General features: G+C 48.6%; 1 protein-coding gene across 1 annotated transcript in view; it reads left to right on the plus strand.

Moving 5' to 3' along the window:
- LOC119173357 (uncharacterized) overlaps nt 1-19343 on the plus strand; it is a 420783-nt gene that overhangs the window by 80540 nt on the left and 320900 nt on the right. Inside the window, exon 3 of the mRNA XM_037424210.2 lies at nt 17329-17465. Coding sequence (XP_037280107.2) covers nt 17329-17465 — 137 coding nt within the window. The remainder of the gene's footprint in view (nt 1-17328; nt 17466-19343) is intronic.

The raw sequence follows: 19343 nt of genomic DNA on the forward strand, positions 1-19343 counted from the left end.
CTTCAAACTTGTTAATAAGCTGCATGATACTTTGCTTCTGCGCCGGCAGCAAACTTGGGCCAATATCAACAGATAGAGGAGCAGGGGTGAGATCAGTTGAATTATCTTTTTCAAGAGTTAGGCAGTCTGTCATCTCGGCGAGCTCTTCCACGTACGCGACTGCCATGCCCCTCGTTAGATGTCGGCGTTCAGAGCTGAAGTTCGTAATAAGGACCTGCGTGTGTCCGCATTTTATGCTTACGACGCCTCTTGCGATAGATAAACCATGGCTGAATAGCAGTGTTGGAATTCGCTCGGCGATGTTTTCAGAATCACTCGACGTGTCACATGTCACAGCCACGAGTGCACTCGACCGCGGTGGGATGGTCACGTCGTCTTCGAAGACACGAAAAGGCTGACGTCGCTGGTCTGTACAGGGCACATCCGAAACTTGATCTGGGGCCGTCCAAAACGTAACCGATCTCTCAGGAATGTTGATAATGGCACCGTATTCACGCAAGAAGTCCATGCCCAAGATCAGGTCTTTGCAGCACTCCGGTAAAATTACGAAAGTAGCGACAAAATCTGAGCTGCCGATATTAATTCGAGCTGTACATTTGCCTGTCGGCGTGACAAATTACCCCCTGCGGTTCTAATGTTTGGTCCCATCCATATTGTTCTTACTTTCTTTAGGCAGTCGGCGAGTTTACGGCTGATAATAGAGAAGTCCGCACCAGTATCTACCAGTGCTGTTATTGGGCGTCCATCTATACAAATGTCTAGATTGGCGCTTACGATTTCCGTTGATGTCGGTGACGTCGTATCGTCCTTGGTATCGTGCGTCGTACGATCCGTGGTATAATTCGTCATATCACGTTATAGAGAAGATGTTGGGGGTGTGTTAGCATCTCGACGAGCGGCAACCTTCCCCCCAAAGGTCGCAGCTGTTAGTTTCCCTGACGAGGGCTAGGGGATCTGCCCCGGACCACCTCGGAGTACCTGCGCTGCGGCGGCGAGTTCGGTGCAGGTGATGGAGAGCGGGGTCGACGATACGGCACTTCGGGTTGCTGTGCTTGCGCGCCTGCACTGCTGTCACGGCGGTTATCGAAATAGGCACGAGGGGAGGTTTGTAGAAAGTTATGATGTCTACGGTCACGGTACGGGCAATGGCGGAAAATATGGCCGGCTTCTCCGCAATGAAAGCAAAGTGGTCGACGGTCGACGGTGCGCCACAAGTCCGTCTTACGGATGAATGGTCGACTGGTGGGCATACCTTGCGACCAAGATGCAGATGTCGGCGGAGTGTACATTGGCGCCGTTTGCATAGGCACGTTGGACTGTGGATACGGCTGCGGCGGATTGGGAGCTGGGACCCACGGCTCGTTGTAAGGCCCTTGGCTCACGTCACGATAAGCCAGTGGTGACGAGTTGTATGACACTGGAGTGTGTCGACGGACAGCTGATGCGTAGCTCACAGACCGCTGGTCTGAGGGCGATTCGGGCAACGAAAATGCCTGGCGGAGTTCTTGCCGCACAACTTCTGCAACGCAAGCCATGGTATTTTCTTGCGGAGTCACAAGGAGGTTTCGGATCTCCTCGCGAACGACCTCACGAATGAGTTCGCGCAGAGAACACTCTCTACCGGCACTCAAAGCAGAGAGACTGGGAGATGTTTTGATTGGTTGGTCATGGTATCGGCGCCGTTGCTGCAGTACTCACTAGATTGTTGTAGCCTCTTTGACAAATTCGGCTACGCTTGTTGGTGGGTTGCGTAGGAGACCAGCAAACAGCTCTTCCTTGACGCCTCTCATCAAATGTCGTAGTTTTTTACCTTCAAGCATCTTGGGGTCGGCCCGCTGAAATAGGCGGGTCATGTCTTCCGCAAACATGGCGACGCTCTCGTTTGGTTTCTGTATGCGTGCCTCGATGAGCTGCAAAGCAGAATCACAGTGGTCGGTGTTTGCGAATGTCCCGAGAATTCGCTGCCGAAATTCTTCCCACGAAGACAGCGTTGACTCGTGGTTCTCGTACCACGTACGAGCGCTGTCTGCCAAAGCAAAGTAGACGCGTGATAGCTTTTGTTCAGTTGGCCAGCGGTTGGCTTTGGTGACTCGCTCATACTGGGCTAACCAGTCCTCGACGTCTTCATAAACCTCACCGTGGAAGGTCTCAGGAATTAGAGGCTGATCAACAGTAAGCTGTGAAGGCCCTCCGGTAGCCATTTCTCCCGGTACGGTGTGTTGCTGGGGAAGTTCGAGCGGGATCGCCTCGGGACTAAGGCCTCGCTGTCGGCGACTGTAGCGGTGGACAGGAGTATCCACTGCAGGAACGGATTGCGGTGGTGGACTCGATGTGCTAGGGCGCGGAGGTGTCCCAAGCATCAGTTGGAGAAGTCCAGCACCTCCACCAATGTCGCTAGGTGAAAATAACAGAGCACAGGACGACAGTGCGACCAGAAAAACGAGGTCTGTATTAACAGAACAAAAGAGCAGCCACTTCGACTTCTTCTTTCTCAGAGGAATTGTGGGTGCTGTCCACGCTCATCACTTCGTCGTCCTTTGTCTTCTTGCCCGGCCTTTAGCCGTGACAATATTTATATATATATATAAGGGAAAGAAGTGTATACCTAAGGGCTCGTTTTTCCGTGTTTTGACGCAATAATAATGAGATCTAACAGACAGTAGTGCCAAAAAATGTACAGGGGAAGTTATTAGAACCAATGGAATGTAAATAAGAAGAAAGAAAAGTGGATGAAAAAATAACCAGCCGTGAGCAGGAATCAAACCTACGACCTTCGAATTACGTGTTCGATGCTCTCTCTCTCTCTCTCTCTATATATATATATATATATATATATATATATATATATATATATATATAAATATATATATATATATATATATATATATATTTATATTGTCGCAAAGACACAGGTACGCAGGTACAAAATAGGGCGTTTACTTTCGTAACCCAAGGGCCAGAAACGCGAACACCAGAGCATGCGCACACACAACTACTTCGCTGTCCTCCTCAGAGGCTGGCTACTATAGTTGCCAGCCTACCTTGCGTGAATTCCCCCCTTTCAAGAGTGACCGTCCCGGTCGATTCACTGAGATGCTAGAGGTGGTCATGAAAAAAAAAGTGATCACGTCAACGAAAAAAAAAGCCCACGTTGTCGTGGATAATAAGGAAAAGTTCGTAGTGTTCATAACTCGCGGGCGTGATACGGTTTCATCCGTACTACGTGGACTACCTCTGGACGTGGACGTCTTCGGTTGAAACTGGTGTCGGAGCTTTGGGGAACTACCTCGTAATTCACGTCACTGAGGCAGCGCACAACTTCGTAAGGGCCAAAGTAGCGTCGCAATAGCTTCTCCGAAATCCCACGATGTCGAACTGGTGTCCACACCCATACACAGTCACCTGGTTGATAGTGGACGTTCCTTCGGCCTTGGTTGTAACGGCGAGCGTCGATATCTTGCTGCGCACGAATGCGGTACCGTGCATGCTGGCGGGCTCCCTCGACTTCCTCGACGAAGTCGTCAACGCTGTCATTTCCGCTGGTGTCCTGGTCTACGGGGAGCATAGCGTCTAACGGTGTTGTGACGCGAGGGCCATAAACAAGCTCGAATGGTGTTAGGTCTGTGGTGTCTTGCACAGCGGTGTTATAAGCAAACGTGACGTACGCCAAAATTTCATCCCACGTTTTGTGCACTACATCAGCATACATAGGTAGCATGTCGGCCAGTGTTTTGTTTAACCTCTCCGTCAAGCCGTTCGTTTGCGGATGATAAGCTGTTGTTTTCCGGTGGTTGGTGTGCGTCAGCTTGGTGACTTGTTGCAATAACTCTGCCGTAAATGCTGCTCCCCGATCGGCTATGAGAACAGCAGGTGCACCATGGCACAAAACAATGTCGTGGACAAAGAATCTGGCGACTTCAACTGCAGTTCTCTTAGGCACAGCTTTGGTTTCTGCATAGCGAGTCAGATAGTCGGTTGTGACAATTATCCACTTATTTTCTGATGATGAAGTATGGAAGGGACCAAGAAGATGCATTCCCACTTGCTGAAATGGTGGTCGAGGTGGATCTAAAGGTTGGAGGAAACCGGCGGGCTTTGCGGGTGGAACTTTACGCCTCTGACAGTCACGGCATGTGCGGACATAGCGCTGAACAGAAGAATACAGCTGTGGCCAGTAGTACTTCTGTCGAATGCGCGCTAATGTTCCAGCAAAGCCTAAGTGACCGGCCAAAGGATCGTCGTGGCACGCCTACGAAACCTCCTCAAGCAGTGCTGTTGGAACAGCGAGGAGGAAAGTTTCGTGGCTGCTCTCAAGATTTCTCTTGTAGAGAACATTGTTTCGCAGGCAATACGTTGTTAAACCACGCGAGAGCCGGCGTGGGACGATAACGTCTTCTCCTTGAAGATGCTGGATGACAGGAAGTAGCTCAGTGTCCTCACGTTGAAGCTCAGCCATCCGCACCACATCGACGATGCCAAGAAACGGTAAATCTTGTTCAGTGTCAGATGACGTCGGGGAAATAGGAGCACGAGACAGGCAGTCAGCATCTGTATGCTTATGTCCTGATCGGTAGACCACCGTTATGTCGTACTATTGAAGGCGGAGGCTCCAGCGGGCGAGGAGGCGTGATGGATCCCGTAGATTGGCAAGCCAACAGAGCGAATGATGGTCACTGACCGCTCGAAATGGCCGACCGTATAGATAGGGTCAAAACTTGCTAAAGGCGCGAACGACTGCTACGCACTCTTTTTCGGTGGTAGAGTAATTAGCTCCTGCTTTCGTGAGACTGCGGCTCGCGTAAGCGATAACACGCTCTGCGCCGTTCTGCCATTGAACTAGAATGGCTACGATTCCTGCGTTGCTGGTGTCTGTGTGGATCTCGGTTTCGGCAGTGTCGTCGAAATGTGCCAGCACTGGAGCTGTCTGCAGTCGATTGCGTAGCTCTACGAAGGCTTGTTGTTGTTCTTCCGTCCATACAAAAGGCACATCTGGCCGTGTCAGTCTTGTAAGAGGTTCCGCAATTTTTGAAAATCCTTCGACAAAACGGCGGTAGTACGCACAGAGTCCGAGGAATCGCTGAACAGCCTTTTTGTCGCCAGGATGAGGGAAATCGACAACGGCAGCCTTCTCCGGATCTTGTCGAACACCCCGCGGGCTCACCACGTGGCCGAGAAACTTGAGTTTCTGATAGCCGAAGTAGCACTTTTCGGGCTTGGTGGTAAGGTTCGCTCTCCTTATTGCAGTGAGGACACTTTTTAGCCTTGAAAGATGCTCGTCAAATGTGCTTGAAAACACAACGACATCATTCAAGTATACAAGACAGGTCTGCCACTTTAGTCCAGCTAGTACAGTGTCCATCATGCGTTGAAACGTGGCGGGAGCGGAACAGAGACCAAGAGGCAGCACTTTAAATTCGTAGAGCCCATCAGGCGTCACGAACGCGGTTTTCTCACGGTCGCCCTCGTCAACTTCAATTTTCCAGTACCCTGACTTGAGATCTAATGATGTAAAGAACTGGGCGTGGCGTAGACGGTCTAGGGCGTCATCAATCCGTGGCAGGGGGTAAACGTCGCGTTTTGTGACTTTGTTAAGCCGTCGATAGTCGACACAGAAACGTAGTGTGTTGTCTTTTTCTTTACTAAGACAACAGGTGACGCCCACAGACTTGTCGAGGATTGCATCACGTCATTATTCAGCATTTCTTGAACTTGATGCTTAATCACCTCTCTTTCCTTTGGGAACACACGGTATAGATGTTGGCGAAAAGGCTGTGCCAACTCCTCGGTAACAATGCGATGTTTTGTAACGGTGGTACGCTGAACTTTCGATGCTGTGTAGAAGCAGTCTGAGAATTCCCTCACAAGGTTTAGCAGCCGTTGTTTTCGTGAATCTGGCAAGTCTGGATTAACGTGAATGCGGCGGCCCTGGTCAGCACAAGCTTTTGCATGCGGTGAAGTCGTATCCAATGTGCTGATATTGGAAAAGTCGGCGATTTCACTGAGGAAAGTGACAGTAGTGCCTCTAGGGACGTGTTGAAACTCATTGCTAAAGTTGATCAGCAGAACTCGAGAGCGTTTATTCTCTAACCGAACAAGGCATCGGGCTATGCGGATGTTTCGTTTGAGCAGCAGCGGGATATTTGCCGCTGCAATACCTTCATAGTCGTTGAATTGATCAAAAACGTTGCAGGCTACCAAGGTCAACACGCTACTCTTCGGCGGTAACTTGACGTCATCGTCAACAATTCTCAAAGCATTGACGTAACTGCCGTGAGGGTTGCGCGCTAAAGTGTGCCGTAGAAAACGTTACCTGCGACTTTTGCAAATCAATGACGGCTCCATTATCACGCAGAAAGTCCAGTCCGAGAATTAGGTCTTTCGAGCAACTTGGCAGTATTACGAAATCTCCGATACGTAAATCCGTGAATACTAACTCGCGCTGGGCACCATCCCACCGGAGTGAGAAGATGGTGTCCAGCCGTCCATATCTGCGACCAAGCCCACTGCGTGCAAACCTTCTTCAGCCTGCAGGCAAGACCCATGCTCATAACGAAAGTGTCTGCTGCAGTGTCAATTAGCGCCATTACTTCTTCGTCGTCCACAGTTACCGCAATGTTTGATGTCACCACTCATCGTACCACGTTTGACTGCGTCTGTACATCTTTTTGCTGCCGTCGGTGTCGTCCTAGTGGAGGATCTTCCGTAGAGTCAGCGTCAGTGGCCTCACCTCCGGAGGTCGCTGAACTCAGTTTTCCCGGCTTGCAGGACTGGGCGAACGGTGTCTCGGAGCGCCGCATGAATAGGCTGGGCTCGGTGACCTGTAGCGAGCAGGCGACGATGAGCGAGACTCTTGCGACCGATGTTTGATACTGCGACGATTCCAGATGAAAGTCTCTATTTCCAGTGGTCGCTCGCCAGGTCGTGGACGAGGAGCATTAGGCGAAAATCGACGGAGACCCACACGACGGTATGGACATGTTCGGTAGAAGTGTCCGGCTTCCCCGCAGTGGAAGCAAAGGGGCCTGTGGTCGGGTGTACGCCAGATGTCACTCTTTCTCGGTCTTGCTTCGGCGATCAATGGTGAGCTGCGAGGACGGAAGCCTACCTCCATTTGCGGAGCGTGTCGCTCATTGGGGTAAAATAGGCTGGTTGAACTCCACGATGGAGGACGTCGCACTGCTTCCGCGTAGCTCATTTCGACGCAGTGCCTCTGTTGTGGCACCTCGGACGGTTGGGGAGCGTGAACGGCTTGCCGTAGCTCGGTGCGTACCATCTCCGCAATGGAGAGCTGCTCTACAGGTGAAGCAGTCATTTGCATCTTTTGTAGCTCTTCCTTAATGAGAGCTCTGATAAGCTCTCGCAGCGCGCTGATGCCATTGCCGAGAGTGACAGAAGTGACCTCACTTGGGTGTACACCACGGTTATGCTGCCTGGAACGCCGTTGAAGGGCCCTCTCCATGGCAGTGGCTTCCTCATGGAACTCCGCAAGTGTCGCAGGCGGGTTTCGAATCAGACCGGCAAACATTTCTTCTTTACCAACACGCATTAGGTGGCGATTTTTCTTGGATTCGGACATAGAGGGCTCCGCACGCCTGAAAAGCCGATCCATGTCCTCTATGTAAGTCGTCACCCTTTCGTTAGGGCCTTGAACCTTTGCCTCTATAGCACGCTCCGCTGTCTGTTTCCTGTCCTCTCGGGCAAATTACTTGAGGAACTGCCGGCGAAACTCATACCATGACGTAAGCGCTGATTCATGGTTCCAAACCACGTTTTCGCGGAGTCCTCCAGGACGCAGTACACATAGCGTAGCTTACGCTCTGGGGTCCAATCGTTGATGACAGCGACCCGGTTGAAATGCTCAAGCCAGTCGTCGGCATCTTCAAAAGCAGCTCCGGGAAATGTCTTCGGCGTCTTGGGCTGGTAGATAACCCGGTGCGCTGGTGCTGGCGTGGTGACGTTAGGCGGTGTTTGGTTCATAGTCCTTTGACGTTCAGGCAGCAAACCGTGCTGTGGCTCGAGTCCCTGGAGACGACGGCTGGAACGTACATGCACAGGGGTAAGCTCGGCTGAGCTACTCGATGGACTTGCGTCAGGGGTGCTCTCAGGGGACTGTATCATCTACCGTACCCCGCACTTTCACCAGAAAATATCGCAAAGACACAGGTACGCAGGTACAAAATAGAGCGTTCACTTTCGTAACCAAAGGGCCAGAAACGCGAACACCAGAGCAAGCGCACACAGAACTACTTCGTTGTCCACCTCAGGGGCTGACTACTATAGTTGCCAGCCTACCTTGCGCCAATATATATCACCCAGATTACATCCGCAGTGGTGACGCATGGGTGATGATGCAGGGTGACATACACAGTACTAGGTACAATACCCAGTGCTTCGCACTCTCCTCGTGCCTCGCATTAGTGGAGAGGGGGGGATAATTTTTTCGGGAAGAAAACTTAGTCTAGTATAGAGTTTTAAAAATTGGTTTGTATCTGTATGCAACGCCACCTGACGGTGCCACCAACTGCGCTACTGCTAATACGCTTGATTTACGAAGCTCCGACTGACTGGTACCCACGGCTCTGCACTCTGACCGAATGACACAATAATTTAGCTGAACATTATGTTCACAGTTTGAACATTTGTTAATTTTCTAACGAGTAAATTGCAAAAAAGGGTATATTAGACAGGTGAGTGGTACTAGCGAGATTCTAATATAATGAATGCTACTTTGCCACTGACCTTAAGTACGGAGGCATATAGCAGCTGCATTTTATCGGTATTTGCCTACAGGAAACGAGCCATGATGCTTACGAAGTGGATTGGACCTAGGGGACCTAGGGGCAGATGGTAGGCCCCGCACCTCCCATGAATTTTAAGGCTTATTTCAGACCCATTTTCTCCGAAATAGCTGTATGTAAATAAAGCATTCGAATTTGTCACCTATTTTATTTGCCGGGGCATCTTCTAGCAACAATTTTTGACACATTTGCAATTTTTCTGTGTCAATAAAGTGTTTTTGGAAATATTTTAAAAGAAAAATTGTCAAAAGCATCAGAACAATGCCGCATATGAACAAAATTGCGATTGAATAACTGGGTATACAATGTTTTGTTTATTGTCGTAAAATCTATTTTTATTTTTTTCGTTTTGTTTTGACATTGGGGCGAGTTTAACAAAGCAAATACTTATTCCGAATGAAATAGAGAAAACGAGATCATTCTATGTCTTCTACAAAAAGATGTAATGAAGAATTCGATCAATTCGATTCACACGAGTGGATTTTCACTTCTTGTTTTTTTGCTCCGTGACCAGTTTTGTAATATCTTCTGACTCTCTATTTTCCAAATACTGCTGAAGGCGGTCGATCTTACCCAATCACATAACACTGCTGTGCCTCGGTGATATGCCAAAGACCCTAAGATGGTTTACTTGGGCTATGCAGGCAATTTTTTTAAAATAAATCATCTCAATGGTGGCTACAAAGAACATGATGCACCGTGTACCCTACTAGTGCCTAAGTTCGACCTCAATTTTGGCAGACACAGTTCGCCATAACGGTTTGTAGAAGTTTAACATCTATAAAAGCATAGTTATCGTCATTACAGATAGTAGTTTCACCTGTGGTGACGCGGAATGATGACAAAGCTTACTTGCTGAAGTGTTTACACGAGAACTTCCAGTCTGATTTCTGTTAGTAGTAGAAGCGTGTTGATTTCTAACTATACACCGCTTTCTAAACATTTGCTTTATTTGTTAATGCAGTATTAGCCAATCCCATGCTATCGCAACGAAATCGCCAAAGGCGAAACTAGACTCAAAATAAATGCACAGAACTCCGTCTCCATGTACGATTCACACACACGAGGCAAATGGACTCGGTAAGTGGCACTGGTGTGAAAAAAAAGCGCGTCATGCGCCTTTGAGTAAACAGAATACTCTTGAAGAAACTGGATAAGCCCAGAGAAATTGCCAGTTCTGATTTGAAAAAAAAAAATACTCCAGACAGAAAGCTCAGATTGTGAATGGTCAGAAAAAAGGGGTCTTAGCTTCTGGTCAGTTGGTATTGAGAACTAGGTCCTATTGGCTGAACCAAAACTACAATAAAAGTTTAAGAAACTGGATATTAGGGAGGTTTAGAATGACGTTCGCAGGCGTTGCGGGCGAAGCGGGCGCCATGTAAGTTTTAGAAAAGCGTCTCCCACCCCCCTCGAAAATAATGTAACAACTTTAGCCCCCCTCCCCAACTCTCAAGCCAAAAGACACGGAAGGTACACATAACCTCGACACCAGTGCTTTGCGGGCTTTGCGGGCCACACGCACCGCATGCTGTTTCGGATTTTCTGCGACCAGACCTCAAGCGCAAACGGCGGCTCGCGTTACGACTCATGCGCAGTAGCAGCGACCGCACCGCAAGGGCTTGCGGTCTGTTATTCTAAACCACGCTACTGTTAAAAAAGGTTTCATCATTCAAAAGAAACAAAAAACAAAATTTTGATTTCTTATTAGGTTTTGCCCCACTCTACGTCCTTACTGACCAGCGTTTATCACGCTTTCGTGCTACTTGGTCAGCCAATGCACATTTCTTCTTGTTTTAAAATGTACGTAACCACCAGTTTGTTCCCTGAGCTCCTCTGCTCGCTTTTCTTTTAGAGTTACATCTATAATGTCTTATCGAGGGATCGCTGCCACGTATCTCTCTAAGAGTTACAAGAGGGATTCCCAGAGGGAGAGCAAATGCTTCAGGGGAAAACAAGAATTTAGGTAGGCTTATGATGCTAAAACGTTTGCGAGCTTATTGTTACGAGTGACTGTGTTTATTTACAGATGAGGTGAAATGGCGTTGTGAAATAGCAGTGTACTTCCGAGACAGGCCTAGAACGCTTCCACCCAACCACACAGTCCAGGTGCCGCTCCACTACTCTTCTTCTTCTTCCGCGCCCGGTAGGCTTGCGCATCTTCGTTGCATTTCCCCCGGCGGCAGACGAAGCTCGCCGAGCGAGTTAAATAGGCCTATGACGAGACTGTTTGAGGCGGGCTACGTGAACAATTTGCGTAGTGCGCGAACGCCGGTTATTGGCTGTGATTCGGGCGACAACGTAGTTTATGTCACTGAGACGAGTGACTATCACGAATGGGCCGGAATAGTGTGTTAGAAACTTCCGGTACAATCCTTTTTTACGAACAGGAGTCTACAGCCACACGTAGTCCCCAGGAGAAAACTCTACGGGGATATGCTTGGCATCGTAGTGACTCTTGCTGTGTTCTTGCGAAGACAATGTTCGAAGGCGCGCTAGTTGACGTGCTTCTTCAGCGTGACACAACGTCTGAGCGATGGACAGATTTTCCTGATGTGAGAAAGGTAATAGAGTGTCCAGAAAACTCTGTGGATTTCGTGCGTAAAGCAGAAAGAAGGGCGAATGTTCAGTAACTTCATGCTTGGCAGTGTTATACGCGCAAGTAACAAACGGTAAGACGGCGTCCCAGTTCCTGTGGTCAGCGTCAACGTACATCGATAGCATATTCGTGAGAGTTCGATTTGTTCTCTCAGTGAGACCGTTAGTTTGCGGATGGTAAGGGGTGGAGTGGCGATAAGAGGAGCCACAGAGGCGCGAAATTTCTTCAACCACATCAGCCATAAATTGTCGTCCACGGTCACTGATGACAACCCGTGGAGCACCGTGACGCAGTATGACCCGTTGTAACAGAAAAGAAGAAACAGCGGCTGCTGTGGCCGATGTCAGTGCGGCCGTTTCCGTATAACGCGTTAAATAATCCACACACACTAAGCATATCGGGGGCCCGATGGGGTCTTAGAAAGGGGTCCGAGCAAGTCGATACCGACTTTTTCAAAAGGGGATGTCGGTGGAGGGATGGGCTGCAAATAACCTGCCGGGGCAGTGGTGCATCGCTTGTGGCGCTGACATATAGCGCAGCTGGTGACGTACTGTTTTGTGCTCTTCCACATTTTCGGCCAGTAGAACCTCTCACGTAGTCGATGTAGCGTACGTGTGAAGCCGAGATGACCGGTTGTTATGTCATCGTGCGCAGAACGAAGCACGACCTGGCGCAGGCTTTCCGGCACCACTAGAAGCAAGGGGAGGCCATCGGCTGAATAGTTTCTTTTATACTAAGGTTAAAGCTTGGGCGAGTTGGTTCAAATACATGATTAAAAACACAGCGCAAACAACGGCAGGAAGAAAGGAAGAGACAGCGCTCTGTCCTGTCTCTTCCTTTCTTCCTGCCGTTGTTTGCGCTGTGTTTTTAATCATGTTCTTTTATACAGCAAGCCATTTGAAATTTTAAAGTGCTTGTCAATGGAGTTATGTGCAGCTTCAAGCAAGGGTTTCAGGGTAGGGTCGCGCTGCTGCTCACGTTTGAAGCTGCTGGTATCTGGGAAGTCGGACGAGACAGAAACTAAATAGTCATCAATGTCATTGTCAGCATTGGTGTGTACTGAAGGAAGGCGGGATAAGCAGTCGGCATCTGTGTGACATCGTCCGCTCTTATAGGTAACAGAAAAGCTGTACTCTTGAAGGCGCAACGCCCAACGAGCCAGCCGGCCAGACGGGTCACGAAGTCCCACAAGCCAGCATAGTGAGTGGTGATCGGTCACTATTGCGAACTCGCGGCCCTGTAGATACGGTCGGAACTTCTGAATGGCGAAGACGACTGCTAAGCACTCGAGCTCGGTGACGGTGTAGTTCTTCTCTGCTCGTGTCAGTGTCCGACTGGCATATGCTACGACGTGCTGGCGGCTGTTGCAGAGTTGGACCAGCACAGCACCAACACCTAGCCCACTAGCATCAGTATGAAGTTCAGTCAAAGCATCAGGATCAAAATGCTTTAGGATGGGTACTGAAGTCAATAAAAACTTTAGCTGTTGGAATGCAGCCTCACATCTATCATCCCACATGTATGGTGTGTCTTTATGAAGAAGGGACGTCAGTGGGGAGGCAAGTTGTGCGAAGTTCTTAATAAATCGGCGGAAATATGAGCACAGACCCACAAAACTTCGCAGGTCCTTCACTGTTCGTGGTGGTTCAAAGTTGCGAACCACTGCGGTCTTCTGTGGGTCTGGTCGCACGCCTTCTTTATCCACGTGAAAGCCTAATACGAGGGCTTGACATTCTCCAAAATGACACTTCTTTGAGTTTAAAACAAGGCCAGCTTCGCGTAGGCATTCAAACACAAGCGACAAGCGGTGGTTATGCTCTTGAAAAGTCTTGCCGTAGATAATCACGTCATCTAAATAGCACATGCAAATTTCCCATTTTAGTCCATCGAGTACTGTATCAATAAATCTCTCGAATGTCGCTGGAGCATTGCTCAAACCAAAGGGCATAACGTTGAACTCAAAGAGACCGTCTGGTGTTACGAAGGCCGTCTTCTCTTTACCTGAGGGATGCATAGGAATCTGCCAATACCCAGAACGCAAGTCAACAGAAGAAAAATAGGAGGCAGAATGCAGGCAGTCCACGGCGTCATTTATACGTGGCAAAGGGTAGACGTCTTTTTTTGTGATGGCATTTAGGCGACGATAGTCTACGCAGAATCTCCATGAATTATCCTTTTTCCTCACTAGAATGACAGGAGCTGCCCATGGACTACACGATTCTTGTATGACGCCCTTCTTTAGCATGTATTCAACTTGCTCAGCGATGACTTTCCTTTCGGAGGGCGATACGCGATAGGGCTTCTGGCGTATTGGTGGTGCTTGACCTGTATAGATGCGGTGTTGCGTACGTGAAGACGGTGGCGTAACGGTAGATGTCTCGTCTTGGGCAAAGTTAAAGACTGAGGCGTAGCGTGCAATCACCTCCTGCAGCAGCGACCGTTCAGTTGATGGAAGTGACTTGTTAATCATACGGTCAATGTTGGCAGAATAGCCGGGGTACGAGTTGGCGTGGGGTTTCTTTACATTCACCGACAGTTGGAGGGACTGTATGGTAAGAGTATTTTGCTCTTGAAAGCTTGCCAATTTAAGTCCTGCAGGCAGATATATGGGCTGCGCGGAAACGTTCACAGTCCACAAATCGGCACAACCATCGAATGTAAGCACGAGGCAACGAGGCACAATAACGTTTTTCCTAAGTGCGTTACTGAAGTTCGGCTCGGCTAAACCATAGTAAGAACCCGCACAAGAACGCAAAGAGTTTTACACGCACAAACATAGCGGTATGTGGGGCCAAGCAGACGTCTTCAGACACGGAAAACACTTCCAAGCAGTCATCAACGGTATCTTTCGTCAATGGAGACGGCGACACGGGACGAAAAATAATCCCACCACTACCACAATCTAGAGTTGCACCACATTCCCGCAAAAAATCTATACTTAGAATGACCTCGTGGGTTGCTCGTGCAAGCACCGTTAGTTAAGCTCGAAACGTTTGATTTCCTACAGAAAGTAAAACAGAACAAACTCCAACCGGGCTCAACGTTTCTCCCCCTACGCCGCGGAACGTAGCACTCCGATTCCAAGCAAACATTTTTTTCGTCTCAAGGCGATTTTTAAAAGACATGCTCATTATGGAAACGGCAGCACCGGTATCAACTAGTGCAACAGTACTCACATTGTCTACAAAAACACTCACTTTGTTCTCAACCATTACAACACAAGGGGGTCTTGCGGAAGATGATTTTGCGGCCTCGCCACCTTTGGTCGCACCAGTTAGTTTCCCAGTGGTGGTGGCGTCCCCGAGCGGCGACGCGGAGACGGGGATTGCTGTTGGCGTGCGGGTGGTGGGGTAACGCTGCGGTCGGAGCAAGGCGAGTCAGCACGTGCTGGGTGTTGCTGTTGGAAAGAGCCCTGAAATGGTCGAGACTCGCCAGCAGGTACATAGGGCGTGTACACGTTGTATCGTGGAGCTCGCTGCTGGCGACGGTAGCAGTACCTAGCGATGTGTCCAGGTAGCCCGCAGTTGTAGCAAGTACGGGGGTCGCGTCTGGTCGTCCCCGGCGAAGTAATCCTAGTCGGTTGATAAAAGCAGGGCGATGGTGGTCGAGGAGTAAATCGCTGTGATGCAGCTTGCCTGCGTTCCTGGTTTTCGAGTGGTCGTTCACTCCTTCGTTTGAACCGATCGGTGTATTTCGGGCAAGGCTTAAAGCAGCTCTGTCGCATCCGAGGTACCAGTGGTTCACGGGGCCATTGGTCGAATGCACACTGATGGCAGACAGCATCAGTGTCCACAGCTCGCAGTTGAGCAAGTTTTTCCTTTACCACTCGTCTTATAAGAGAACAGATGTCGTCCTGCGATGGAAGGTTGACACTTGCAATCCTGGGCACATTCTCAAGACGTCCAAATTTCGGTAGGACTCTCCTCCTCTTTAGCGCTTCAAACGCTCGGCAGTGTCTCCTTAGGTTGGAAGGTGTGCGTAAGTCTTCCTTAGTGATAAGGAAATTGTACACGTCTTGCGCGATTCTCTTGAGCAGATGACCTACCTTATCTTCGTCACACATGGTCGCACTCACGATTCCGCAAAGCTTCAAGACGGCCTCGATGTAGGTGGTGCATGTTTTGCCAGGTAACTGAGCTCTGCGTGAAAGCGTTTGCTCCGCCTGCTTGACCTTAGCTGTTGAGTCACCAAAACACCTCTTCAGCTCGTCTACGAAAATGTCCCATCTGGTCAATGCACTCTCATGGTTTTCGAACCAAAGAGACGCGGTGCCGATGAGAAAAAACACCACGTTCTCGAGCTGCTTAGCAGTGCTCCAGCGGTTGCTGCGACTCACTCTTTGGTAGTGCTTGAGCCAGTCGTCAACATCGTCATCCGGCTGCCCCGAAAAGGTCCTTGGCTTACGTTCCGGCATGCCGCAGTGATCTTGTCCTGGCAGGTGAGCGTGTTGCTCATCAGCAACGAGGTTGTTATGGCCTGCTCCCACGTCCTCCATGTCTGGTAGCTGCAGTGGCAAACCTGCCAAGCGTCTGCTCCATCGCAAAATCGGTAGAGCTGAGTCGTCCAGATCGATGTACCCGGCACCTCCCACCAAACTGTTACGAGTGACTGTGTTTATTTACAGATGAGGTGAAATGGCGTTGTGAAATAGCAGCGTACTTCCGAGACAGGCCTGGAACGCTTCCACCCAACCACACAGTCCAGGTGCCGCTCCACTACTCTTCTTCTTCTTCCGCGCCCCGTAGGCTTGCGCATCTTCGTTGCATTATCGTAACCGCAGAAATCACAGGACTTGACTGTTTGGCGAAACAAGAAGTGTCCCTTTATCTTGCAGTGGGTACATTTAGGCTGATGATGATGTTTATAAGTACCTATTTGTTCGACTTTTCGAGCAAGTAATGCCTGCCTCAACCGTAATGAAGATCAAAAAGGGGTGCGCGCACACAAACACTGGTGCAACCCTTCCCTCCTCCCCTGGGGCACAATAATTACACACACATAGGCACTCACAGAGCCTTGGGCACCGGGGGGAGGCCGCCCCCCCTCCCAAGACATTAAGAGGGGGGGCATGCAAAATCAACCACATACGTTAAAGGAACACTGAATTCAAATAATAAGTCGATGTTGTTTGCTGAAATGGTGATCCAGAAACCTCGTAGTACTACTTCTGTGCCAAGGAAGTGCTTATTTCAAAATAAAATCACGTTGTAGTGATATGCATCGCACCCCACCACGGTGGTCTAGTGGCTAAGGTACTCGGCTGCTGACCCGCAGGTCGCGGGATGAAATCATTGCTGTGGCGGCTGCATTTCTGTTGTAGGCCCGTGAACTCAGATTTGGGTGCACGTTAAAGAACCCCAGGAGGTCCAAATTTCCGGAGCCCTCCACTACGGCGTCTCTCATAATCAAATGGTGGTTTTGGGATGTTAAACTCCACAAATCAATCAATCAATCAGTAATATGCGTCGTGTCAGCACACTTCAAGTTACCCGCCACAAGTGCAACTTTTCACGTCACTCTTGCCGTACACAACGTAGCCCAGCTTTACTGCGTGGTCACCAAGAGCCACCGCATCAACAACGGCCGCTGAACAATTTTTTGTCATGACCTCCGAGGTAACAGACGTGCTTCGTTCAACAAGGCTTCGCTAGATCGCATGACCTGTCCAGTTTTAAACCACTAGCGGCGTTCCCCATAGTAATATCCAGCGGTTCTTTTTTTTCATGAATCAAACAAAAACGAACAAGCAGCATTTTGATACGTCTCTTGGTACACGGAAGGTTCTTTATTTAGTACAGCTAAGTAAAATAATAGTGAATAATTGATAGTGAATAATAGTGAATAAGTCATCGAGATCATTTCGCGAATTGCCTATTCTTGGCGCAAGTGCTATTTTGCATTTACATATACATTATTTGTGTTTCCACGTTGCAGAGGAGGAGCCGGGGCAGTACAGGCTGAAATGATCACAAAAAAGCTGGCCAATTACTGGTGCATAATTGGCTCGATTCCGTTGGTGTTGTTTCTGCTCGTTGCCTTGCCGACCATCTTTTACGTCAAGAAGTTTTCAGGTAAGCGGTGTTCGTATTCGCTGTTGGCTTGTCACAGTGTACCATTAAAAAATATAACGAGAGAACTCCTAATTGAAGAAAACGATGATTTTATTGATATTTAAAATACTAAAAACATAGGCTTCTTGTATTTTGATTGTTTGTTACATTACTATTGATTAAATGTAAGAGTCAGCAGATAGTACCTGCTCCTATTACGATTTCGTTTAATCCCCCTGTTACTGGTTTCACCTGTAAGACAAAAGTCAGCCGCAGCCACATCAATTTTTTTGTGCATAAACTTGTTTTGTGAGCTCTTGTTGGAGTTCCCCCTCATTCTAAGTGTTGTGTTTATAATTTTGTGCAGTTCACTCCCAATATAGTCAAGAAGCGTTTGTATTATTTTTTGCCTTAAATTGTATATAGTCACGCGTTTGTTGTAATCGCCACCACACTAAGGACCACTGTGTTTGTATTTTTGTGGCCTCTGCTCTACTCATAATTCTGTCTAATCTTGGAAAACATGTAGAACAGTATGTACCATTTGCAATCTTTGCCAATTGCTGGTCTGTTAGTTCTGGGTTGCTGCCAGGGTGGCACGGCCTGGCTATTACTCAGCCGTTTGTCGTGTGCCCCAATGCGATTCGAAACGATCTTGCCTTGAATAAACCAAACCTCGAGACCTTGACAAATAGGGAGGCTGGAAAGAAACCATTCAAAGGCATGTGACTGTACGTGTTCGGAAGCACCTACGCAGTCTTTTAAAGCCATTCCCTTGTATACCACGTTACATTTCACAAGTTTGTTGCAGCAAGGTAGAGGCTTCGACGTGTAAGAAAGCCACATGCTTGAGCAGCCAGGTTATATAGCGTGCCTATTTTTAAATAATAGAACACAGGTTTTTGATCAGGATTCTATCGCAGTCAAACTCTTGTACTTTCGTGTACAAAGGCAGAAATACATGTGCAGAGCTGAAGGAAGACTGAAGTCATTAATTAAAAAAGATCTGTTAACGGCATTATGAAATATGAACTTTAGGGCGGCTGTTTAAATTAACAAGTCGTAGTACGTGACCTATGTCCTACACATACTTTTTTAACAATCACGAAAGTTGCAAGTAGTGTGACATATTCTTGGTCAAATTTAGGTAAAGGAATAGTCAGGCAAAATGCCCACTCTTTTGCTTCAGACCGGAACTTGATCAGACAAGGAAATAAAGAAAAAAAAACGCCAGGCCTGCGCGGAAGGCGCAGCACAGTCACAGCGAAAACTAGAAGAGCGGCCTTTCAGAGCCTTCTCTAAACACTCATTGGGTAACTGCTGCAAGCACACTTGCTAGGTACCTACTATGGCAATAATAATAACAATTTCTGAGTAGTAGGCTGGCATAAGCTTGCTATATTTTGTGATTTTTCTGAGAAGTGTGGTATCCGCTAAACACTTGCAAGGAATTTTGTGCCAATTGTTCATGCACTGGCTGACAACGATGAGGAAGTATGCCTGATGTGGGCATGCGCCACTGTTAATAGGTGAACAAGATTTTGTAATGATTAATTGATTGATTGGTTTGTAGAGTTTAACGTCCCAAAACGACCATATGATTATGAGACACGCCGTAGTAGAGGGCTCCGGAAATTTTCACCACCTGGGGTTCTTTAACGTGCCCCCAAATCTGAGTACACTGGCCTACAACATCTCTGCCTCCATCAGAAATGCAGCCGCCGCAGCCGGGATTTGATCCCACGACCTGCGGGTCAGCAGCCAAGCACCTTAGCCACTAGACCACCGTGGCGGGGCAAGATTTTGTAATGGGTTGAAGCATTGGACGACCCACTCGTTACGTTATTCGCATTGCGCGATGACTAGTTGTTCTTTCGCTGTATTAAAACGCTTTATAAG

This window comes from Rhipicephalus microplus, chromosome 5, assembly GCF_043290135.1.
Source record: "Rhipicephalus microplus isolate Deutch F79 chromosome 5, USDA_Rmic, whole genome shotgun sequence".
NCBI classification, from domain to species: domain Eukaryota; kingdom Metazoa; phylum Arthropoda; class Arachnida; order Ixodida; family Ixodidae; genus Rhipicephalus; species Rhipicephalus microplus.